The 27,493-nt window shown below is 37.5% G+C and overlaps 1 protein-coding gene across 1 annotated transcript in view; it reads right to left on the reverse strand.

Annotated features, from left to right (window-relative positions):
• Positions 1 to 12,923: 12,923 nt before the first annotated feature.
• The window catches only part of HHIP (hedgehog interacting protein), a gene marked incomplete at both ends in the record, with an annotated part of 89,558 nt that continues 74,988 nt past the window's right edge, over positions 12,924 to 27,493 (reverse strand). Inside the window, 2 exons of the mRNA XM_079709707.1 lie at positions 12,924 to 13,117; positions 16,924 to 17,072. Coding sequence (XP_079565833.1) covers positions 12,924 to 13,117; positions 16,924 to 17,072 — 343 coding nt within the window. The remainder of the gene's footprint in view (positions 13,118 to 16,923; positions 17,073 to 27,493) is intronic.

A 27,493-nucleotide genomic window follows, 5' to 3' on the forward strand; every position in this document is an offset into this window, starting at 1 on the left:
ATTGAAATGACCATATTCTGGGTATGTGGAGTTATATAAAATATATTATTAAAGTTAGTTTCTTTTTACTTTTTTAACGTGGCTACTAGAACGTTTGAAATGATGCATGTGGCTCACGTAATCTTTCTATTGGACACTGATGCTCCAGAGCCAGATTATTGGGTTCAAACCCTTACTCTACTGCTTAATAGCTGTGGGAACTCTGTGGCTTCCCATTTCATTTGTAAAATGGTGTAAAAGTACCTACCTTACATGGTCGTTGAGATGGTTATGACTCAGTATGTAAAGTGCTCACTGGGTGACAATTCTCCATGAGCCTTTTGTGTTTCTGCACCCCTGGTAAGCAGAAGCCCTGAAGGCTTTGTTCTAAACTATCTTATCAAGGATGCTTGCATAGCAAACGGCCTTGGAAAATAGATGTAGCTTCTCCCTCTAACTCAAAGATCAGGTGCGTTTGCCTGCTGTCTATGATAAAAGATTTGGTCACCCTAAGCGCAAAGTTCCTCTTCTGAAACTCAACCCACTGCACGAGCAGGTACCATCTGGGCCTTTCTGCGTCACCCTGTGGGAACTGGAGCTCAGAGAACCAGTTACTGATCATGGCTATGGCTGTGAATAATAAACTGTGCATTGTCTGAACCAGGAGCCTCCTGTCTTCTGCTGGCATTTATGAAATTGTTGCAGGCTGACTTGTCTACTTCACCAAGTAGAGTGAAATTAACACCTGAAACTAACATAACATTGTCACCTATACTCCACTAAGTAGAGTGAAACTAACACAACATTGTTAATGGACTATACTCCAATATGAAATAAAAATTAAAAAAAACAAAACAAAACTCAGACCCTTCACAGTTTTGGACAGTACTTGGAATAGGTGCCGGGCACACAGCACCATGTAAGTGTTAGATTTTATTACTATTTTACTATTACTATTTTATTACCCCCTCGTACTTCCATTTAGTTTAGTTGAATCACTACCATCTTCTGCCTTTTGTGTCTGCTTCCACTTAGGGAGAGAGATTTCCTCACTCTCTCTTTGGACCTCTGGCATTCCCATTGGCTGTACCTTATCACTTACCCCTCATGGTGATGTCAGGTTGCATGTGGTCAAATTGTTAGAGCTGGAGTCTTATAGATCAGCCTAATGAATTTGATTTTCTCTCTCCAAATATTGTTTCTTATTGCTCCAAAATTCTTCTCTTCCAGGAGAGCTTTCTAGAACTAAGTATTAAGGCACAGAGTGGCAATTTATGCCCTCTGTTCCTCTGACTGTACTTCCTCTAATACAGAGGACAGTTTGGCACATGACAAGTGTCAGCCATCACCACTTCTCTCTACCAAAAATTCCATGTGTCTAGTGCTACTTCTTCACTTGTTTACACTCAGAGACGTGCAGACACACGAACACAGTGTGTAGTTTCCACATAGGCATAATAGATTTTGACTGTACTATAAAAATACACCAAGAGTAACAACTTTATTGGTTTCTGTCAAAGGCCAATGTAAAAAATTTTAGAGCAGAGTATGTACGTTATGCTATTTGGAATAAGCTACAGGATCAAAACAGAACAAAGTTAAAGGGAATGTGAAACATTTCATTGTGAATTATGTATAACGGATTATCACACAAACGCATTGCTAAAACGTTTTAACTGAACTCTGAATTGCCTTTAGCTCTGGTTTTTAAAGTAGACACCTACTTTATATAATATAAAAAGACACTTTATTTTTATATTGGCAAGAGAAATTTAAATTTAACTAAAATTAAATAAAATTAAACATTCAGTTGCTCAGCTTGATAGCTGTATGTGGCTCATGGCTACCATATTGGACAGTGCAGATATAGTACATTTCCATCACAGAAAGTTCCATTGAGGATTCCTGCTCTCAAATTACATGAATGTTGGAATCAGATGGTAAGTATTGTTCTTTAGCAAAAAGCATTAAAAGTTGCATCCAAGGTATTTTGGACATAATTCTAGATATGTTTACAACTCTAAGTAACGTGATTATATCTTGGTTTTAAGATAAAGGCTTGAAACTTTAGCTATGAAAAAATTCAACACAACACAGAATTCATTTGCTATTGTGTCGAGGGTTATATCTTCATTTAAATCTATTTTCTCATAGTGATATTTTCCTTTTTAAATGTTTTCTCTTGCCCGAAATCTTCCACAGTTTTGTTATGACTACATACCATCTTGGCACAATTTACACAGCTTAAAACTAGCATGTATTTTATTTATGGTGCATACTGCTTTAGCAATCCAATTTAAGTTTACTCTGAACAGATAAATGAATTGCAGTGTACCTAAAAATATTGTGCTTGTTTGTGTGATTACGACGCTACTGCTGAAAATCACAGCAGCTGAGTAACAACAGCAAGCAGCCCCAGCATCACAAGAACTGACTGCCAGGTACAAGTATTTACCCTGTGTTGTGTACATTCTACTCAACTAAGCACAAGCCTGATATGAAGATATGGGACGTATCAGTTTTTCCTTTTTGGTGACAGAAAGCCATTATTTCCATCAAGTTTTTCCAATATTACTGTTCTGTCCTTAAAGTGAGAACAGCCTATAAACCATCCTTTAGATCTTTGTTCTTCAAAATGTGGCCCAGGAACCAGCATTAGCACCACTTGGGAGTTTGTTAGAGATATGGAATCTCAGGCACCCCCAGACCTACTGAATCAGATTCTGGGTTTTAGCAAATTCCCCAGGTGTTGGGAGGTACACTGAAGTTTGAAAAGCACTGCTTTAGACACCGAAAATGAGACCTCAGTACATTTGATGCCATTTCTGAGGCACAGTGTTATGGATTGAATTGTGTCCCCCCTCAAAATGCCTGTGTTGGAGTCCTAACCCCCTGTACCTCAGAATGTGTTCTTAGTTGGAGACAAGGTCTTTACAGAGGTAATGGAGTTAAAATTAGGTCGTTAGGGTGAGTTCTAATCCAATATGACTGGTGTCCTTATATGAGGTGATTGAGTTAAAATGAGGTCATTAGGGTGAGTCCTAATCCAATATGAATGGTGTCCTTATATAAAAGGGGGAACTTGGACACAGAAACATGTATGAAAAGAAGACTATGTGAAGACACAGGGAGAAGACGGCCGTCTACAAGCCAAGGAGAGAGGTCTTGGAAGGGGTCCTTCCCTCCCAGCCCTCGGAAGGAACCAACTCTGCCAGCACCTTGATTTCAGACTTCTAGCCTCCAGGATTATGAGACAATAAATTTCTGTTGTTTAAGCCACCCAGTCTGTGGTAATTTGTAAGGGCAACCCTAGTGGACACATGGTTACTCCTTCTTTTGTATCATGAATTGTCTGCCTTTTAGATGACATCTACCAGGCATTTGCCCTCTTGTATCTGCCCAGAATGTGGTATCTATCAGTCAGGTAGGGTGCCTACAACAGTCCTCTTGGGAACACAGATCATGGAAGGGACAATTATGTTTCTAACAGTTGCAAAACTAGATATTAAGGGCCCTGGAAGGAATGGCAGCCTCCCTTTAACCCTTTAACAGTGCGCTTCTTCAGCATGAAGAAAATAATGGCCATAGATTAGAGAGTGCTTTAGATATTTAGAGCAAGAGCTGCAGGAGACATGAAAGGATTATTCAAGAATGAACCATACTGGGATGGGAGAAACAGAAAAAGGTGATTTGGAGAACACATCAGGGAAAGCAACAAACCACCACAGAGGGCAGGAGGAGAGGAGGCTGGGAGACTGGAAAAAAAATGAGTAAGAGTGTCTTTTCTAATCATGTAGACACCTCAAATTCATGCAATGGAGTAGTTAATGGAGTCCTATCTAAGATTTGCAATTTCCAATCTGCAACTCACATGGATCCTGGGATTAGGAATATCTAATAACAATACCTGTTACAGCTGGAAAGAACCTGTCTCTCATTTTACACATAAGGAAACTGAGTCCAGCTAATTAGTTGGAGAAACAAGCCCAGGATCCCCATCTCACAGCTGTAGCCCAGGGCTCCTGCCGGCACACCTGGCGTACATGACATTTGGTAGCTGTAGATCATAGAACAGGGCATCTATGATCATCTAAATTGCTTTACACGAAGCACATGGATTTTGCATCAAGTAGTTTTCATTATAAGGCTATAAGTATGTCAGAGGGATCTGATGACATCTTATTAAATTACAAGAGTGAGCTCAAGTAGTTTCTGATGTGGGCATAGTCCCAAGAAGAATGAGTTTTATAGTCAAGGGCTACCCAGGCTTCTCTCTGCCTCTCCTGGCCTCCTCCTTTCCCCTTTTAAATTCTGTTTGTTTTAATCATAGAAAATGTTAGAGAGAAATCAAGCATAAATCAAATTATGAAAATACAGAAGAAGTATTGCATCCAAATTGTTTTTCTTTCTTTGATCCTTTCATTCCTTTGAATGATGGCAGAATTTAATCTCCAGAGAGAACTTTTCAGACCTCCATATAGAAAAAAATGTATTTTTTTCTGATGAGATACTCAATGTAGCTGCCATTTTAAGTTGTTCTTCCATTGGAAATAATACATTAGTCTATACAATTCTAAAAAAGAAAAAAATAAGTGTAAAGAAGCAAGTTCATAGACTTCTCTCTCATATTAGCCGTCAGACTCCTGGACAAACTGGAAGCTGATAGGTTTAATAGTACAAATGTGCATTACAAAAATTCTTAGTGACAACAGTGGGAATAATGGCCTTTTCCATTGGTAGCTGCCTAAGTAATTGAAGGGTTATATATCAGGTTTGGCAGTAGGATCCCTCTGACTACATCTTGCTGTAATCACGTTGGGATTCTAGGCGGTGGTTCCTTAAGGTGTTCTCCTAAAGGAGATCTCCTCAAGTCCCTTTGTAATGCCACCCTGTTCTCTCTCTTCTCATCTGTGTCTAAGTCACTCATTAACATATGTATCAATCAGAATCTAAAAAAAGAAAACAGAAACCACTTTCGTGTTTACAACAAAGGGAATTTAACGCAGGGGATTGATCGTACTGGTGATGGCAGAGCTGAGAAGCCAATCAAGGGACAGTGAAGAAACCCAGAGAGATTATTAGCATCAGGAAAAAAACCCACTTCCATCTCTAGGCTGTTATATACATATTATTATTTTCCTTATGGCAAGTAGGCAGGAGCTGTTCTAGATCTGTCAGGGATTCTAAGCAGAAGGTATGTCCTCAGGAGATTTATAATCTGGCCGGAGACACTAGGCACGCACAGAAAACAGATTGTGATTAAGGGCTAAACCACAGGGACAGAGTCTCAGAACTGGAAAGGCAGTCGCTGAGGGAGAGAGACCTTTGGTGCTTCCTGGGCCATTGAGGAATGTGCTAAGGGACACTTTTCATGGTGTCACTTTGCTTAACACTCCAGAGAGTAACCTGAGTTTAGGGACTCTGTGAATTAGCATCTGTAACACGTTTTATTCTCTTAGAACAATCATCTCTTCTAGGGAAACAGCTTTTCCTCTCAATGAGTCAAAGAGACGTATTTGTTCAGGAAGGAAGGAGATCTAGATGAAAGCATTTTGCTCTTCTAAAGAATGTTGGCAGATTTAAAATGCATGTTCAGGGGGCTTCCCTGGAGCGCAGTGGTTGAGAGTCCACCTGCTGATGCAGGGGACGCGGGTTCGTGCCCCGGTCCGGGAAGATCCCATATGCCGCGGAGCAGCTGGGCCCGTTAGCCATGGCCACTGAGCCTGCGCGTCGGGAGCCTGTGCTCCGCAACGGGAGAGGCCACAACAGTGAGAGGCCCGCGTACCGCAAAAAAAAAAAAAAAAAAAATGTTCAAAATAACATAGTTGACCTTGTACAAATACTCTTGATACAGTTAACTGGAAGCAAAATGGCAAGGTCAACCAGGTTTTGTGGTATCTGCGATCACTTTTTTCATGTCTCTCCCCTTCTACGTGCTTCTTTCCTTCAATGTGGGCACTTAGGACTCTCAACCGCTCTTTTGCATTCTTCACTTATTAATTCTTACTTACTTGTAAGGATCAGATTTAAGTCATTTACAACTTGGAATACATTTAAGTCAATATTTGTACACAGTGAAGCTGACCCTTAACATTGGCCTGTATTTTGGGGAGTAATTTTAAAAATTAGAACATGAAAAATGAAAAAAGGCAAGAATATTTTGAACAAGTAGTTTGGGTACGGAATATTTAAAACTTAGTGTTTATATAGTCAGTATGGATACTTAGGGAAAACTTTAAAAAATTCCAAAATAAAAAAGAATTTTAAAATAGCACATGTACATCAGGTCATAAGATAAAGTTTAATACATTTGATCATGTTAAAGGACACAAAACACAGCCAATCTAACCAAATTTCAGGCATGCATTTACATAAATATATTAAATTAAGAAAAGAAATTATACACTTAAACATCCTTTTCACCTAAAAATCATTAAATCCACAGATCAACAATAAAAACCAATTCTCTGCATTTATCACTTCAAGATACAATTGTTCTATTTTAAAGATAACACAAATACACTTGTTAGAATTTATATGCATTATACATATATTATATATTACATTGATAGTGTGTATACATATGTAGTGTTTGTACAGATAGATAAATATATATACATGGGTGTGTGCACACATACAGATACACACAGATGTACTTTAGGCCATCTGTACTATTATTGCTGGATTTTGATGTTAAACTGAATTGGAGCTGGATGGGTGTGATTATTATCTTTTGCTTCAAATGTGTTCATCATACCCATGGGGCTCACAATCCCCCATTATAAACATCCTTGCCTTTTCCATAGTACATAACCGTGCTGGGCACTTCAATAAATCTTTGTTGAATTATTGAATGGATGGATGGCTGAATAATAGATCAAGCAAAGAGTACTGAATATTATAATAACTTGGTTAAGTAAGTCAGATTAATTCAAATTTAGAAGGATTATCTGAGCCAATGACTTTGCATGTTACTTTTCAGAAGAACATTTACAGAAATTCCAACTAGTACATATATTACCTCTGCTCCCTTAAACGTGTACCTGCTTTAATTACTTGTGCCTCTTACTAATAGAAATCCAAGCAAGGTATCCTCTGTGAATAAGGTTATGGACAAATTGCCCAAACTGTCAACAATCTAAAGGAAAATGAACAACTGGGAAAAGCAAAACGTGTTAGAAGAATGAACAAGTTAACTATACTTTAAAACTGGATAAAATTAATCACAGATAAAGCCAGGAAAGACACAGGGGTTTCTGTACTGATTTGTTTTCTGCTTATTAATTATAATGATTTGATAATTTTTTCATTTTAATTAGGTGGGTTTCTTTTAAATAGTCTTCTTTAGCATGTCCTAGAGACATGCTAAAGTCGCTCCAATTAAGCTCCCAAAATTCCATAGTACCTCACTATCATTTATCTTGTTACCACATGGTTCTTGGTGAGATGCACGTCCAAAAATGTCCTATGAATATAATGAGATGTGGGAAATACCTGATATCTTATAAGGTTGTCAATTTGATTTCTCAATAATAGTATTATGAACAGAATGTATTAATGTGTTAATAGTATTAGGTTCTACAGTACATGAACTCCTAATTTATTCTATGAAAATCATGCTTCTGATTTTAAGAATATGAAGTAAAGAAATAGCCAACATACATTTGGGGCACAGACTACCAAATCTGATCACACGGTGTTCATGTGAATGGAAACTTTTGGCTAGTTATTTTTTAGTGCAAAGGGAAACGTACAACAATTAGTTTCTAACTGTGAAGATGAACCGTATTTTCTATTTAGCCATTATGAATTACCCATTACTGTTAATGTTCCAATTTTTCTATCCTATGTGCTAAAAATGATTTTTTTAACTTAAAAGATTATAGTCAATTGAGATAACTCACCAAACATGTTTGTTAATTTGCTTGCATATGTACATATGTATTTTAAGTAATACATAATCTACATATGCAAAAAAAAAATCCTGACTGAAATGTGAGGTCTGTGTTTGTGATATACATGAGATGTAACTTTAGAATTCATGTTGAGTTGGTACCTTTTTTTTTCTTTTGGTATGTTTCTCTGTATTCTGGCTTAAAAAAGCAGTGATAAGATTTAGGCCTAAGGCTTTATGTTAATACAAGGGACCATTATTTATTTTTTATTTTTTTTTCAACCAACTTATAGATGACCTATACAAAAGAAAGCAAGGTAAATGATGGGTGTATCTTGGGCTCTCACTAATGAAGAATTGAAGAAAAGAGCTAACCTGATAAGTGAGTAAGTCTCTTCATAGCCACTAGGGAAACAACTATGATTGAAAAGAAAATAACACAACACCTTCTTACACTCTCATGAGTACATCATACTCCCTGAAATAGTTATTTTAAGACAATTTTCAAAACTTATATATGAGTAGCTATTTAAGAGAAAGAAGTGTTGAAGTTGGCTAGGATTAGTGTTTGGCAGGTTTTACGGCTTTGTTTTTAATATTTTTAATATCAAAATGCTTCTATTCTTAGGTTTCCCACCTTCTTTGTCATCATATTAATTATTAGAGGTATGACTGATTTGTGTTGGTGTGATGACGAGAAAGAAAGTAAGAGAGCAAACATCTATTTCTTTAGGAATTCTAATGAAGAACTTTCTAAACATATTGCCAGTAGTCACAGTAACAGGCCCACTAACTTCCTGTGGGTAATAAAGAAATAGGTACATTTTCTGGGCATGGAACTTTGGTCTGAGTTCTCTGCAAGTTCAAGTCTCAAAGGTGGGGAAAGAAGATTCTGAAGTCTCTATTGAGGAACTACTTATTTTTTCCTCATCAATTTCAGGTAATCTTATTTAAAATAGACTCCACCGAGATGGTGGTTGCTTGAATAGGAAATAGCTACTAACTTTCCCTACTGTTAACTTGTGCTCTTGACTGGGGATATTCTTTTCAGCATCCAAGATGGAACCCCAGCTGAGCTGGGACATCCAGGCTGGGAGTCATTTATGCTTTTTGTTACTTCTTTCAACGATTTTAATAGGTCAGTCTAGTATGTTCATATTTGTCTATTGTTCTTTATGATATAGCATCTGAGCAAATGTGGTACTAGGAGAAGGTGTTTTCAGGAAAATAAAGAAAAGATCATAACCAGCAAAATCAATAGCAACCTGCCCCAGGGTATCTTTATTATGGGTGTACTGAAGACATGTCTGTTTAGTCAGAACCAATAGAAACAGAGAAGAGAGAAGTTAAGAGGAAGAGGGATACATGGGGGTGGGGAGGCAAAAAGATAGAGAAACAGAGAAAAAGAAAGGTAGATATATCAGATAACGTTCTATAGAGACACCCAGAAACTCTAATTTATTGATCAGCCAACTACAAATGCCTATGATATACCTTAGTTTCCTCTTAAAAATTTAGGTTTGGTTTCTCTTTTATGTTTCCAAGCTAAAAAAGTTTAAATTAATGTGTTCTTTAAAAGTCCCTAGATGTAGCATCTAACCTTAAGTCCTAAACCTAGTAGGCTTCTTGTATAGTTTATGATTTGGAGATAAAAACAACATCACAAAAATGTTAAAAATTATTAGTACATTATCATGTAATTATTTTCAAAGAAATAAATAGAGAAGAAGTGACTGCTCTGAAGTATGTAAATGAAAAGAGAATGTTTTTCTCTTTAGGTTGTATGTATATGTTGCATGTGTAGGTAGGTTTCTTTGCTCTTTCTTTATGAGACAGTCTGTTAACCTGAGAAAACTTCTGAGTGTTCTTTGTGATAAAATATAAGGTATATTTTACAATAGCCACATTGAAAGGAAATTCCAAGAAGAAAGGTATGAATGGAAGCACTTTTTATCATCACTCAAGTTTCTTAAATCTTCCCTTCCCACTTTAATGATGTGCCAATTCAGTTATCTTCTCATTACCTTAAATAACTAGCAAGAAAACGAAGTTCTATTAACCAGAACAAGAGTTTGCCAAAAGCAGTGGCAGAAAGTTTTTTCCCAACTCTTTACACCTACCTTAACTGCATTTCACATTAAATTGATACCCAAAGCTTAAGCTCTAGAATGGAAAAAGGGATAATAATCTACATTTTTCTGTTTCTTTATTTTATCTTTATCTCACACATTTGTATCCATACCAAGGACATTTACTTCCATTTTCTTCCATTTTGATTATGTGCTTTTTGAACCGAGTAGATGTTACCATTCGTGTGATGAAACAATCATTTTTCCCTAGCTCATACTTCTTAACCAATGCTTACTTGCCTCTCATCATGAATTAAGATCATTCTCCAGTCACATATTTTAAAAATCTACTTGAAAGGAAAGGTCAAAGGATTTTTTGAAATGACCACTGAGTTTTAAAAAGGTAGCTATTAATTAGCCATTACTATTTACTTCTCCTCTAAGAACAGAGAGAAATGACTCCAGTGACTGTCTTTGCTGGGGTTTAATATCCCTGGATCTTGTGATTTTCTTTTTAAAAGATTTTGATCTGTTATTCTAATGACTCACAATAGAAAAGGCAATGATACCTGGGGTACATATGTTTTTCTAAGTCATTTGAAACTCTTTCACTTGTGAAAGGGCTGTATAAAAAAAGCTGGGTCTGATCAATTTAATCTAGATATTTTTAAATAGGAGAACAAATGGCAATAGAACACCATTTCTTTTGGAAAAGATGGAAAGATTAAAGATGTAAGAAGAAATGCTGGGCGTTTTCAGATTTGGCTGAATATATAGCAGTATCCTTATTGTTTTCAGTGAAACTATGTACAGGAGAATGTGTAATAAAACTGCACAATTTGACAGATTTAGACAGCTGGCTCCCTCACAAGAAGTTCACATTTTGTGAATGTCACCCACGTTGAATAAGAGACGATGAGATGGTTAAGGTCCATTTACAAAAATGGTTGTCAGGACATTTTTTTTTAATTGTAAAACTTTCTGTGATGGAATTCAGTAAAAGGGCTACGAAGAGAAAGCAAAGAGGACAAAAGACTGCTATTAACCTACAGATGTGGGCTAGTACAGGGTTCACTGCAAGATTTGTCACACTGTTGGGCCAATGAAGTGTTTGTGTGACTAGAAGGGACCACCCCTTTTCTGGGGTAAGAGGGCAATTTGGTCTTCATGCTCATTTAATCCTGAGATTTCTTTGAATAGACTGTCAATTGAAATCTAAATTGTGCAAAATTATGCATGCACTTTTTAATGCAGGCTATTGTTCACTAAGCACTGCACCAAGATTTGTCAACCCATTTCCATTGGGCATGAGGTCACTTGAAACTTAAGTAATCATATATGGAAGACAAGAGCAGAGTACTTAACCAACCTTTCTATGTTGTGGGTTTTCACTGTGCTTTACTTGCAGATCTCTCGCTTTAAAACAATAGACAGATATTAGTTACAAGATTTTGTTTATTTTTGAAATGGAGGCTCCTTTTCGTAAAGCTAAGGAGCAGGTTTGGGAAGTCAGTCTGTGCTGTATAATCTGTCCTACTCTACAATTTAGATTCTGGAGGAACAGATGTTTAGAGAAGGGCAACCTATAGTAGGTGCCCACATGTCATGAGTCGATGTTTTTTCAGTGGGGCAAAGAGGCCTGATAATTTTGCTATCATCCAAACGTGGCAGGATGGCCTCAAAAACCATGAAGAAAAACGTGTACCAGACTTTTAGCAGTTTAAGTTAGAATGTGGCATTTCTTGAAAAACCCGAACAGAACATTTACAGGAAATTTATTCATAAATGAACCAGAGAGGATTTTCACTGAGTTCCGAAGGAACGTATACATTAAAAGTCATCTTTGGCAAGAATGATCATATTAAAAATTGGTACAAGTGACAGCTGACACAGGCAAGATTTGTTAAAAACGAGTGAACTCTTTTCCAGTGAGGCGATTCAGTGTGAAACCTGCAACATTCTCATCACATATACTCTGACAGTCTTGCTATGGTGGAAAGCACTTTACAAATGTTTAATGCTGGAATTTTGTAAGGAGTGGCTGTTTTCTTGCTTTCTCATCCGTCGGTAAGGATTACATGTTGGCACAAGGATACTTTGTTAGATTAGATCCTCAGCACATTAAAGACTGTTTGCTTTCTCACTTCCCTTCTTTCCAATTAAGTTGGTGAAAAATGTAACTTTAGTATTTTACAGGACAGGGCAAAGGTGTTTCATCTAGGTGATGTCTATATTATAAAAATAAAATAAAAAATATAAATATGTAACACAAACCCAGTGCCTATTGTTAAATAAACTATACAATAAAAGCAGACCTTTTAGGAAGATTGGTTTTAGACTTTGTCGTTATGATTTAATTTGAAAACCATCTTGAAATTAAGCTAGAGTCACCAGATTTCTCTGCCAATAAAAAGGTAAGTGCGTTGACATTCTGCAATTGGATACATTGATAAAAATGAAGATTACAATTTTATATCAAGTTGCCCTCTTAGAAATTCATCAGGGAGCTCTGAAACATTCTCTCATATTATAGTCCTTTAATATAAAAATATGGCCTTTTAAAATTCAATCCATCAGATTGCACAGTAATGTTTTAAAACTCCATTGAAGTTGACTTTAGTGATTACAGACAGAAAATTCCTGGGAAGGCAAATAATCTCTTCCGGTGACATAAAAATTCTGTTATCAATTTACAATGGAATTTCTGGGGAAATTACTCTGCACAAGGAAATATATATTTAAAAAACCCATCTGTTACGCAACCACGCTCACGGGGGTTGTGAGCGTGTGTGCGTATGTGCATATGTGAACAAACGTGCCTATATACACACACAGGGTCTGCACATTTCTGGAAATGACTTTTAAATTAATCAAAGAAAATGAAATCACAGGAGTGTGTAGCAGGATAACAGTCGTTCTTTTTAATGACAGGATAAAAAATAAATGCCCATTGGAAAGGAATAGTCAAACAGTCCCAGAAACTATACAATGTAACTTGTTAGATCCAGCAAATAAGATGTCATGTCAATGATCTGATCAAGAATACCTGCCCTGGTCTCTCTGCGGAGGTTTCTGTCCACTTGTTCACACTGAGGACCAAGATATCCTTTTTTACAGAGGCACTTGTTGGGTCTAACACAGACTCCACCGTGGCGACACGCTGGCTCACATTTTGCTGGGAGAAAAAAAAGAGCAATAAAATCACACTCCATTCTGTAAGTCGGAAACAGCACTGAGTATGAGGCCAATAAATATCTGACGAGTAAGGGAACGGAGGGAAAGGAGGAGGAAGCCAGTCCCCAAATGATCCCAAAGTTAATAAGTACAAACAGAGAAGGCTTTCAGACTTCTAGTTATTTGGGGGCCAGAATGCAACAGACAGTGGGAGACATTTTGAGAGAAGCGGATCATCCAGATCATGGGAAACAATTTCAATCCCTTGCAGAAATGACTTTATGGAAAACGAGGGTTTCAGTTCTTTAAAACCTCTGCTTCCCCAGGGCATCTCCAACACAGGGCCTGCCAAGTACCGCTCTGTTTCCATCCCTCTGGGGTAGGACCTCACAGTGGGAAGGGCGTGGCCAGAGAGAAAGGCCCAGTGGCTGGAGCATCACCACTGTAACATCAAGAAATGGACAGTTTTTTGGGCTTCCCTTGTGGTGCAGTTGTTAAGAATCCGCCTGCCAATGCAGGGGACATGGGTTCGAGCCCTGGTCCGGGAGGATCCCACATGCTACGGAGCAGCTGGGTCCGTGCGCCACAGCTGCTGAGCCTGCACTCTGGAGCCTGCGAGCCACAGCTGCTAAGCTCACGTGCCACAACTACTGAGGCCTGCGCGCCTGGAGCCTGTGCTCCGCAACGGGAGAGGCCACCGCGATGGGAGGCCCGTGCACCGCGGCAGGGAGTGACCCCCGCTTGCCACAACTGGAGAAGGCCCGCCTGCAGCAGCGAAGATCCAACACAGCCAAAAATAAATAAGTAAATTAATTAATTAAAAACAAAACAAAACTAGAGTTTAAAAAAAAAGAAAAGAAATGGTCAGTTTTTGATTTTGGTGGGAGGGAGGATCCACCACGTGGATTCCCTTGGATTCCTCCCTTTCCTTGTTCCCAGGGAGTGTAGTGCATATGCCCCTTTCTGATTACACCCTGAAGCCCCTTCTTGGGGTCAGTGCAGTTGCCCAGTGAAAGACGTTCTGAGCAATCCTTTACAGGGATGCTCTACAGAGCAGGATTGCTTCAGAAAAGAATGTTTACCACTATAATATAGGTAGGGAATGTAAAGATTTATTGCTAAAATGAGATGGAGACATAAAATTGGGTATATAACTTTTTTTTTTTTGCGGTACGTGGGCCTCTCACTGCTGTGGCCTCTCCTGTTGCGGAGCACAGGCTCCGGACGCGCAGGCTCAGCGGCCATGGCTCACGGGCCCAGCCGCTCTGTGGCATCTGGGCTCCTCCTGGACCGGGGCACGAACCCATGTCCCCTGCATCGGCAGGCGGACTCCCAACCACTACGCCACCAGGGAAGCCCGGGTATATAACTTAATTGTCTTTTACTGATAGGATGAATCTGAGGTGTGCAGCCGCTGTAGACAGAATCAAATTCCTTGAATACATGTCCTTATACTTTTAGGGGACAGAGGTTTTTTTAACCTTTTCCAGGGCGTTAATCAAAATCCAGGGATCTGTGGCTGATATATGGGAAAGAAAGAACAGGGAGAAAATAGACCAAAATAGTCTTTTAAATTTATGGGAGATGAGCAAACTATGTGAGTATAAGAATAAAGTTCTTACTTGGGTCAAAAGTTCTTACTTGGGTCAAAAATACCACAAATATATTACTTTAATAAAATGGTTCTGGTTTCTCTTATATATTCAAAGTATTTAGTTGATTGAGTGGAAACATGAAAGTACTTTATGACAGCCGTCCCAACCTTTTTGGCACCAGGGACCAGTTTCGTGGAAGGCAATTTTTCCACAGACCGGGGGTGGGGTGGGTGGGGGATGTTTTCGGGATGATTCAAGTGCCTTACATTTATTGTGCACTTTATTTCTGTTATTATTACATTGTAATATATAATGAAATAATTATACAACTCACCATAATGCAGAATCAGTGGGAGCCCTGGGCTTGTTTTCATTTGACACTCACTGATAGGGTTTTGATATGAGTCTGCAAGCAATTGATTTATTATGGTCTCTGTGCAGTCAGACCTCTCTGCTGATGATCATCTGTATTTGCAGCCACTCCCCAGCGCTAGCATCACTCACTCAGGTCCACCTCAGATCATCAGGCATTAGATTCTCATAAGGAGCATGCAACCTAGATCCTTTGCATGCACAGTTCACAGTAGGGTTTGCACTCTTATGAGAATCTAATGCCGCCACTGATCTGACAGGAGGCGGAGCTCAGGCGGTAACGCGAGTGATGGGGAGCGGCTGTAAATACAGATGAAGCGTCACTTGCTCACCCGCCACTCACCTCGTACTGTGTGACCCGGTTCCTAACAGGCCACAGACCGGTACCGGTACCAGTCTGTGGCCCGGGGGTTGGGGACCCCTGCTTATAAACTTTCATTTATATCATATATCATTATTAATACCTATTATGGTATGTATTAAGCCACCTAGATTCAAAATTATGTTTACCCTCAGTTTAACATACTGTTACTAGCAGGCACTCAATAAATATTTGTTATCTGATGATTTGAGGTGACTTAAAAGGTTAGGCAAAATATAAGTAAGGAATAAGACAAAATGGACACCACATAAAAGCAGAGAGAATAGATATTGTCAAGCATAGAAGGAAGCAGAGGGAAGATATATCATCAGGAATTAGAATATTATTGCATTTAAACACTGATTCTCATTTTTTGGCCAACTAATGAAAAAGGAGACAGAATGGGTCAATAGAATGTAAGCATTTTTTAAAAATAATGTAATTACTTAATTTCTGTTGAGTTTCAGTTATGATAGCTTTTTCCTAGATATGTAACCATGATATCAATCAATCACGTAATATTATTAGTGCTGAAGCAATTTAAGCTTAATTTAAAATGGATACTGTCTCTGTGACTTTAAATGTCTACTTTATTTGACAATATATGAGGTAAACGAGGTATGGTTATAATTTTTTAAAACAAATACATGTTTAGAATAAAGAAAGAAGGCATTTATGAATTAAGGATACTGTTAAATATTAATATGGGACTTGAATTTTCTTTGGCAAGAGATACGTTAATATTTGAAATAGCAGAGATCAAAATCTTTTGCAAGTAATATGTATATGCTGGTTGTTGAAAATGTACTTTCAATATACACATCTTAAACTCTAGGTATCTAAATTAATCTAATTGTCTTACTTCACATCAAATAGAATTTAAACGCGATTACATGTATCTGTGGAAGTCGCAAGTTAAAGGATAGAATAACCTTGGAATGAATCTCATTTCCTCGCTGAGCAGCTGCACACCCACCTGATGGTCCACAAGGCAGTGGCAAAAAGAATGGAAAAATCTCATCATATGCCTCTAGATAACTGCACTTTCCCCTTTTCCATAAAAACACCCACTGAAAACCCCTGTTTTTAGCACGCTGCAGCAAGAAGGCAAGCAGCAAATTTAGGGAGGGCCTTTACGGAGTGTCTGGAAAATGCTGGCACTCGGAAAGGGGCTTTGCAAGCACCAGGTCATTGGCTGGTGTGAAAGCTCAAACCCAGGGCTGAGAGTCCACAGGGATGATCTAGTTGGGCTGTTTTCATGTGTGACTTTGTGAAAGAACTCGATTATGTTTATGATTAACTTATATACGTGAACTGTTTCCATTAGGAAAATGGCAACGATTTCAGGTGCAAGTTCAGAAACAGACTGAGCATTACTATTGTAAACGGCTACAGTTTTGAACACTAGGTCATTCTAGAAGAAGTAACTAACGTTAAGTTCTTGCAGGCCCATCTCCCCGGAACAGAAGGAACACTAACCGACTCTACACCAGTCCCCTTCCCATCCTGGACTGCAGCAGCACTTTCCTGTGGGCGCGCAGTAGCCGTTCCGACACAGCCGGGAGCACTCAGAGGTCAGGGTCTGGGCAGGCTGGACCGTGGCCCTGCATTCCTCAGGCATCAGAGGTCTGCATCAAAAGACAACCGTCAAAAGTGCATTTCGGTTGCAAATCAATATTGGAATGAAATCTAGTGATTTCGTAGCTTGCAAAGCACGTCTCTTGCTTTCCAAAGAGAACTTTCTTTTACGCCACTCAGAGAGAAAGGTCGACAACTTTCTAAGAGGAGAAAATACACACCCATGAGGAAACAAACTAACAAACTAACCAGTTTTGAACCAAAGGGAACAGATCAAACATGGTAAGAAACTTTATCATGATCAAAACTCATTGATTAAAAATGTAATTACGTTACATCAATATTTTGGTAGCTAAGAATACCTAGCAATTACAGTTTAAAAAATAAAGATGAATAGATATTTTAAAGCTTTTTTTCCCCTCAATATGCCAAAAGTTTTTAGGAATAGCACCTGAGATAGGTTTCACTTGTTATTGGCATATTTGGCAACATCACGAGGCTGAAGGCACTCATCAGAATGAACAGTTGTAGCCTAAAAAGCTTGGGAATCATTTTTTATTTCATTTTTACATTTCTTTTGAAATACTTTTTCCAGAATGACTGTTCTTAAAAGGACGTCATAACACATGTGTGTGTTTACTACTGACTCGAAGTTTAAACTCTATGCAAGGAATGATCTACATAGAGAGATTTTATATACATACATGTATATATGCACATATATATTTTTATAATTTGATTTTGTCCTGCTATGAAGAAAAAGAATGCTAATTGTAGCAAACAAAAACATCTTATCTGTCATGTTAAAAGTCATAGACTTTGTTTTAATTGCTCTACAATTGCCACCATTTAGAGAGGGACCAAGATGCCTTCAGAAGATGGTTGTTATAGTTCTAAATGTTTTTGAATAAGAGGGTGTCTTTCAAGTTGTTTCATGCTGGAATCATGATCACACCTGCTCATTACCTAACCTTTGGGAAAAAATGTGCAGTGGTACTTTGCTATCAGTCACTGCTACCTGTGCCTCAGTGTGGTGAGAAAGCTCTTTTCAGTGAAGGAATGTAAGTAAACACTTCATAACCAGTCAAATCACCACCAGGAGGATGGGCAAATCAGTTGGAGTCCTTAAGTACCATAACAAAGAAGGTGATAATTATAGGTCAGAACCACCACAGAGGTAAATGATATAGCTTTCCAAGAGAAGCAAATAATTAGGCCCTGCAGACTCAGTTTTCTTGAGACAGGTTATCTTGTTATGCCCCTGTAGCAATATGAACAGTGATAATAATTTGGAGCTTGACCTCAGGCTGTTTCTACAATGACTCAAAACCATATTTAAAATATCTAATGACTTATTTAGCTCCTCTCTCCAATAACATCCCATTCTCTGTTGAAAGCATTGTTTGGGGTTGACATGTACACACTATTACATTTGAAATAGATAACCAATAAGGACCTACTGTATAGCACAGGGAACTCTGCTCAATATCCTGTAATAACATAAATAGGAAAAGAATTTGAAAAAAAATAGATACACGTATATGCATAACTGAATCACTTTGCTGTATATCTGAAACTAATATAACATTGTTGATCAACCATACTCCAATATAAAATAAAAACTGAAAGAAATAAAATAAAAGAAAGTATTGTTTTGCAACTAACATGACAATTCAGAAAACTCCCTTAAATCTATTCAACCTCTTATTTAAATCTAGAAATGGTCAGCTTATGTGAAAGGTACTTAAGGCATTCCATATTTTCACTCAGAACACACCATCAATTATTTCCTATGTGCCCCCCAAGGGAGTCTTTCTGAGAGTAATGGCAGAGCGTGATAAGGTGAAGATGTTAAACGGATATGCCAAGGAAAGTGAGGGCATTACCTTGGCCTTCTTATTGTTGAATAGCCCAAGTCTGCCTATTTCTTCCACATATACAATTCTTATTTTGTTTGTGAGACGATGGTGGCATTTGTGACCATCAGAAGAGCAGTTTCTCAGTAGCCATCACGTTCTTCTGAGTCACAGGCCACCATCATTTACTGAGTGACAATCGGTAAACAGGTATTGTTTCCATTTTACAGGTAACTGAGATTCTGTTTACCCAATTCTATTTGTTACTCACTCGTTCACGCTCTTTCTGGTTCATTCAAGAAAAGAGGCCCAGAAACAGAGTGTGTCAAGAATATGTTACGTGTTATATGCAATGCAAAAAAGGCAGGCACATAACTCATGTGCTACTTGATGATATGATTCATGCCTGAGCAGATGAATCTAAAGAGGAGAAGACACCATATGGATTAAGAACGTAGGTGACTTCGATCAAACAACTACCATTGGAAGATGTTGCCTCTTTGAGGCAAAGTGTAGGGACATTGATTCATGTGCACTGGGAACAGATAAGGGGGGTGTGATGACACTGGGAACAGATAAGGGGGTATGACGAATAGAGATTCTCTGTGGAAGTTCAGTTCTTCAGGGCAGGGTATCTGATCCTTTTTAACCGGATGATCCTCCAATTAGACACGTTGTCTGATTTTCACCAAACATTCAAATGTGTGGAAACTCAGATTATGCAGGGAATTCTAAGTTGTTTTTTTTTTTTTTTTGCCTAGGGTTGAGCAAATGCTTATCTATCGGTGGATGTGACTGCTTCATGCTTGGGCTTGTTTAGCTTATATAAAACTGTGTGGCTGTCATATATAAACATTATGATGCCCTTAAATTTTTATTTAATTACCTAGGAAAATAATTTTTTTTTCTTTTATGAAGTGGACAACTAACATTCCTCACTTAGCATGTTAAATAAATCCTCTCTCTCTATGTTATTCTATTGGGGAGCCTTGAACATGAAAATGTACATAAAACATAGCCCATCACCTATAGGACTTCACTTCTCTTAAGGAATGAGTAATCTTATTTCCCCTTTCCCTTCCCCATTGAAATAAAAGCTTTCTGAGGGTGAAAACTATATAGTCAATCCTCTTCAAGTCTAGTCATTGACTCTGCCAGGTACTGTGCTCCTCATGGGGATAAGACAGAAACAAAACATGGTCCTGATCTTCATGGAGACCACTGTGGGGAAGACAGACAAGCAGACACAAAAGTATAAGGCAGTATGATCTTTGCTATGATACAGGTGCATATGAAGTATCACAGGAATACAGACGAAGGTGCAATTAATTTAGGATTGAGGGATGTTATAGAAAGATGATATTTAAACTACCAAAGTATTTTATCGCCTCAACTACTTATAGTCATAGGAGATAGGAAAATACCATAGGCATTCAATAAATGTTTATTGAATTGAATGCATATAGTAGAAACTTTTTTCAAATCTGGAATATAAATTCCATGAAGACAAGTATTTCCCTCTCTTCTCTTGTGTCTTTCCAGGACCCAGAAGAGTGTACAGCACATGGAAGATCCTTATTAAAAATCTGTTGAATGAATGAATGAATGAAACGAGTGGAATTTTAAAAGGGTGTTTGTTTCCTTAAAATGCTACTGAGTGACAATATTAGGAATATATGGACTATTTAGGGGAGGAATATCATAAAATCGAATCACTATACTTTTATATCATAAGCATAAAACTAAAAACACTCACTGTATTTCTCTCTATTGGCTATACTAACTTGTATTAATTACAAGTATTTGTAATTACAAATTTGTAATATTGTATTACAAAATTCTTCCAAGGCATAGTTAAATTCATTTTAAATAAAGCATTTTTACGCTAATTATAATCATAATAAATAAACAACAGGCTAAGAAGTAAGCATGACATAAAGAGATGGGATTACTTTCTCCTCCAGCTGGGAATTAAGTCAACATATCAACATTCATTTTTCTCGTAATACATTTGTTAAAGTTTGACAAAGATTTTTGGTGATCCCAACCATCTCTTTCCTCGCCACTCATTCTTTGCTCTAGGGACATTTTTCTTTCCACTGAAAAGAGTAAGGTTCCTTTACATGGAATGAGGAGAAAGAAAAGGGAATAAAACAAGTAAATTTGAACTTTATTAATATTGTCACCTTGAAATAAACCATCTTGTATATTCCTAATTACTACATATACACACCTAGATGGGATCTAAACAAAAATCTAGGGTATATACTTGTGATAGATAAACTCATTTTTTATTCTTATTTTTATTACGCTGGGAAATTGAGCATCTTAATGTAGGCCTAATAAAAATTACTTAAATGGTCTTGCTCTCCTTTTAAACAATTACTTTTTAAACTTTTGGACTCTTAGGTCTACTGAATGAAGTCTGAGATAGCTTTCAAAATAGAAAACTTACCCAAGAGGATATTCAGGTTTTTAATAAAGAATATATGGTGCCCATTTGTTGACAGTTATCCCCATAGTTCTCAAACTTAATTTAAATTAGAAAAACACATTTTCTAACCCCTTTACATATGACAAATAATGAAACACTAAAGCGATAGTGTAGAAAACTGCCCAACATTTTTTAACGTATAAAGCATTGTTTTCAGAAATGTAAGACGTTCTCTTAGAACCCTACGTTGGCTGGTTCTGTGTAGTAGCATAAAGCTTTAGATACTTTCTTGAAATAAAGGAGGAAGTTGAGAAGCCTGAGTAATTTATAACACACATTATACTGTGACGACTTTTTGTGAATAGCTAAGGCCAACAGTGAATGTCTCTGGGTAGTGGGATTAAAGAATGGTTTTAATTTTATGATACTTAATAAGTGAATGAATCAGTCAATAAATGAGAAGTCTTCTGTGCATTTGCGTGGAAGCACAGGGATAAATTCTGTCTTAGCAGGCCTGATCTTTGGAGTGAGTGTTACAGAACTCGATCTATTGTGTCCTTTATGAAAAGTAAAGGGGTTCATTCTGAAATTTTTGTTAGGGGTTCAGATTTTAAATTTATGTTATTGTAAAACAAGGTACATTGATCATGAGTAATAATCTTTTTTTTTTTTTTTTTTTTTAAGTAACACTCTTTTATAAGACTCCTGACTCATTGGAAATTTCAGAAGATGTGCTAATTCTATAGCTTCTCATAGACAACAGTCTGCTTGAGGTGATTAAGGACATGATGTAAGAACTGTCTTATTCTTTTTTTTTTTGTCTTGTGGGATCTTAGTTCCCTGACCAGGGATTGAACCCAGGCCCTCAGCAGTGAGAGCTTGGAGTCCTAACCACTGCACCACCAGGGAATTCCCTTATTCCTTTATCCATAGTCACATTGGGACACATGGAAAAGTGTTCCCTTGCAACTGTAACCTTTGCAAAATGATCCTTCTTCCATGCTTTTCCCTATTGTCATGAGGTAAGAAAAACTGATAAATCGAAATCCTCATCACTCAGTGTGGTCCCAGAGCAGCAGCCCCAGCAGGAGGTCATCTGAAATGCAGACTCTCAGGCCCTCCCCAGACGTACAGAATCAGAATCTGCACTTCATTCAGTTTGTCAAGTGACTCACACGCATGTTCAAGTCTGAGAGGCCCCTTTCTTAATGAGGGCCATGCCCAGCCAAAAGTGGTTAATGGGGCCATGAATAAGTGTGGTCAGGAGCTTCCAAGTACAGAATATTCTGGGATCTTGTGATTGGATGGAGTACGGCCTCTACATGAGGGGGCAGCCTTCCTGTGCCACCACAGATTCTGTGGTTTCATGGATTTCCTCACTCGGTAAGCATTCGATATACAAGCCATAACCCATAACCACTCATTGCTCCTAAACCATTACTCAGCACTTTTGCCTCAAAAAAGTAAGAAAATGGGAAATTTCTCCCATTTGTATAGCTTGAGGCATAGGAATGAGCACTAGTGTATTAGTGCTATGTCATCTTTTAAATAATTCATTTTAGTGCCTTTCTCCAAGGTCAACATACAAACTAATTTTTCTTTTAGTCTGGATAATTTTCTTCATTCTGGATGTTCACTAAATGTTTCTTACTTATGTTGACAGTTCTCTTTTCAGGGTCAGTTTACCCATGAGGAGTAGAATTTTGGATTCTGACTACATATAACCATTTTGTAGTACCTGGTAAAACGATAAAACATCATACAAATTCAATTTTGCTCTGAGGAATCTTATACATTCATAATACAATCCTATTCCAGGTTGGAGAACAGAAAAAATGGAATCTGCTGCTGTGTAACCACGCAATATCGGTCTCACAGGACTTCGTGGCTGCAGAGAGAGCAACACACATTTCCTAAGAATATTTTTCAAGTACCATTTGAGATGTACCAAAAAATTAAACGTTTTAAGAGCTACTTGCTTTCATTTCATTCTTAAGGAATGCCTTCTTTGACATTATATCATATGTAAGCTGCTTAGAAAAATTTTTTTACATATGTCCTCAGTAACATATATAGAGTGAAGGAAAAGAAAACAAATTCAAGAATACCTCTGAACTTGTATACATTATGGGTCATATTAAACATTTTAAATTTGTACTGTATATTTCTAGAATTCAAATTTAGAATGGGAAAGGCAGTGCTCTATCTTATTTCTCAAACCACTGCATTTCTCTGTTCTGAAATACGCTGAACAGTGGGGCTGGGCCTCGGCTCTTTTCTCTGTGACCAAGGTTGCCTTCATTTTGAGGTCTCTGATTTAAATGCTGAGCATACGCTCACTCAGAAATAGTGTCGACCGGCTTTAATATGGCAGTTTGGGGTTGAGTAGGTGCTAAACTCAAAGAGGACAAAGGCAGTGGCAATTTGGTGGAGCTGTGAGTTGGACCACCTAGTGTTAATGAAATTATTAGAACTTTCACAAATACCTGCTCAATTTTGTTCTATGGTTAAAGATGCAACCAGAATGAAAGCAGATAATGAAGCCACTTACACTTTCCAGTAATTTCATATTAAACTTTATCCTCATGAGACGGGGCCAACCTTGGTATTCCCAAATTTAGAAGATCAGAACATGGACGAAGATATGAAATAGTTTTCATACAGCTAATTCCAGATGATCTGGAACTCTTTTCAAGCATAGCTTTCTTCTCAACTGGTCATTTTTCGGAAAAAGGGAGCCAGGCACCTGTGTTTCAGGCCTTATTAACCTCCCTATCCAAACATCACTACCACTGTACACAAGTATCTAAAAGGGTGTGTGCATCGCCTTCATTTCAGCTTTATCAGCTTACCTCAGTTTATACATTTCCAGGCGAAGATTAGGAAATGAAAAGTTATGTATTTCCTTAAAAGGAAAACCTAGGAGAAATGACTATTGAAACCAGATGATGAGGTTGTCTGCTTTTAGGGAAAAAAGGACAAAGTCCAATTTTATTAAATTGCCTTAGGTGTTTCTTGTATTATGTTTGCAATGTCCTTAATTCAGAAACTGGTCCACTACAATTATTAGAAAAATAGGCATTTGCACTTTAATTCAGTGGACTTGTTCCTGAAAAATCTTGTATTCTACAAAATCGCATACTAAAAATAATGCTTATGGGAAAAACAGAGTTGGGGCAAACCCCTCGAGATCCATGCAACCCTGTAACTAAAGCACTAGCAAAAGTAAAACTTGGTACCTTGGGAGAGGGCAGCCCAGGGAGCAGGTGGGAAGTAGCTGGAGGAGAGATTTGCTCAGGGGAGATTGAAGCACACAAAACCAAAATGGTGATGGACGTGAGGCTTTGAACTCAGGAGGGAGTGAAACCTGCAGAGAGCCATGCAAAGCTGGAGGAATGTCTCCTGGGGGAGGGAAACTCATTGTGGGCACTTATTTCTCATTTTGACAGTCAACTGAGAAGGTTCCTTCTGCCTGTACAGCAGCCAGGCTGAGGCCTTGTTCCCCCCTGGTAGAGCAGACTGGACCAAGAAGCCAACTCATGGTGAGTTTTACCCATTGCCTTCTGGACCATTATCTGGCAATTTGTAATGTACAATGTTCTGGCATAATTTTGTTGTCCCAAAGTGGCAATATTTATCTCAGATAATATTGTTCATGTTTTATGTAATGTGTGCAATCTCCTGATTTAAGATAAAAATAAGCTCCTTAGAGGAAAGGACTAAATTCTCATGTATATTCTCCCTCCGTAGCACATAATACAATATCTTGAACACAGGAGACAAGCCAAAGATACCTGCAGACTGATTAAATCTCATGACTTAATCTTGTATAACTGTACTTTGATATGATAGAAAAATAAAAACTGAAAAATTAGGGTACAATAAAAAGCCAATGCCATTGCTTCCTAATATAAAGAAGGAACCACATTCTGTTCAGAATTTTACATCTAAAACCAATTTTTTTTAACTTAAAAACTTGATTCATAAGCCATAATTGATAAAAATGTTAGACACTAAATAAGAAATGTCTGCGACTGGGAAAATAGACATTTTAAGTAACACTTTGATTACAACATAATTCAGAAGTCTTAAAGCCTATAGTATTTTTCTTTTAGAAGCCATCTAAAAAATAAATCTTTTTCCCACTTAAAAAACTGTAGATCTACTAGTGTTTTAATTTTATATTCTATGAAGGCAGAAATTTTAAATATCACTAAATGTTTTAAATGGGAAGTAAAATTTGAAATCATTTTCTGTCCTCTAAAATAGCACAAAAATGTCAGTTTAAATTCTCTTTAAAGACTATTAGGATGACAAATTCCCAAATTTTGATGTTACACCTTTTGATTCATTTGTCAATGTTGACAAAAACGAGTCATTTAAGCAACAGATTTTTTTAACTCAACTAAAATGAATTAGTAAAAAAGTGATGCTAAGGTAATTTTTTTTTCTTTAAAAAGTATATCTTCCTCTAGAAACCATCTTTTTGCAAATTTGTGTGGCTGTTTTATGCAAGATTAAATCTGCCTTTATCTCGAGAACTGTAACATCTGATGATACACTGTCACAATAAAAGTAGAAGATATTCAGAAGGTCTAATAATATCAGATTTCCACCATGTCCCAGGTGGGGGAGAAACATGGGTATTGAAAAGAAATGCTTTTAAGAGGCTCTTAACAAAATGAGGCTCTTTTTGAAGAATATATTTTTAATTATTCATATTCTCCATTTTATACCTTTTTAACAAATGCCATTTATAAGTGGCAATTCAATCAAGTTTTCATAGCAATCTGTACAATTACTCTAGGAACTGATATTCCAACATTTAAAATTGATAATTTAAGAAAGACTATAATTAATATAAAGCAGAAAATTCCCTTGAATGCTGTGGTCATATGTCACATCTTCAGAAAATAGGATATAAACATAAGAAGCTTTATAGTATAGACTTTTAAAATAGCATGGTCGTTTAGAGAAAATTTTTTCATAAATTATGGTATAATCATTTTGTGTATATTTTGAAATAGGTGATGGCTCTACATAGCCTTGTGTGGAATACTTGAGTATGTTTAAGGGTGTTTGTGTGCGTATATACAGAAACACACAAATCTTGGTAAAATATGAATAAAATTCCAGTTACACTTAGGCCATTACCATATATTATGTATGCATGCTCATCCAGTCATTAGAAGTTTTGACTTTGATCTTATCTCATTCTTTTGCAATATATCTTTAAAATTTCAGATGGTATCTGACAGCATAGGAAGGATTTGTTCCCTAAAACTATTGTACACTACCACGTAAACTATAGTATATTAAGAATAAAATATAAGCTGGCACCTAAGTGTATACTCTTTATAGTTATTGGAAGTGTAGAAAAGTTATAGCAAAAGTGTGGACCATGCTTCCTTGTCTTTTAGACTTCAAATCCACCATGCTGAATGAATTTTTATAGGGCATATACTTGTTCATGACCTCTAGTGTTAAGAAATTCTGTCATGTTTGAAAACTAGTCCCTCGTTGAGCCTGTGTCCCTGTTAATAGCTGAAAGGTCAATGGAGCTGCTAAACAGTTTGTATTACTGTCAGGGTGGCCATGAAAACACCGCCTGCAGCAAGAGGACTTGGCAGCTGGGTCAACAGGCACTGTGGGGATTTATCAACCTAGGGAGGCCACTTGCATAAAACTTTGACTGATGAATTGGGACTAGACTGGCTTATTGGGCTAAACCTTCTCCATTATGCATGGCTTTCTTTAAGATGGCAGAGCTGCCTGCTGGCTCCCTGAGATATATGCAAAGGATAAACAGAACCAATTTCCTCTCATGAAGTGATTTTTGAGAAGAAAAAAAAAAAAAGCACACTCCGGCATCCAGTAGACTAAGGAGTAGGATGAAGATATTAAATAAACAAATAAATAAACAAAGAGCATAAGTGGGGTCATCACAGGAGGGGCAGGGAGGAGACAGGAGGGCAGTTTTTGATGTTGGTCACACAAGAGTCTGGGGACAGGACATTTCTGCAAGATGACCTCTGAAGCTGGGAATTTGCACTGTTAATTTATAGACCTCTTAAGGGAATGGGTTGTGTGACTTAGGGGGTTAACAGATAAGCAACGTGTTAAAATAGAGTAAGACTGGGTACACAGGAATTAAATCGACATGTTTAAGGATGATTTTATT

This window comes from Hyperoodon ampullatus (genome assembly GCF_949752795.1).
Source record: "Hyperoodon ampullatus genome assembly, chromosome: 1".
NCBI classification, from domain to species: Eukaryota; Metazoa; Chordata; class Mammalia; order Artiodactyla; family Ziphiidae; genus Hyperoodon; species Hyperoodon ampullatus.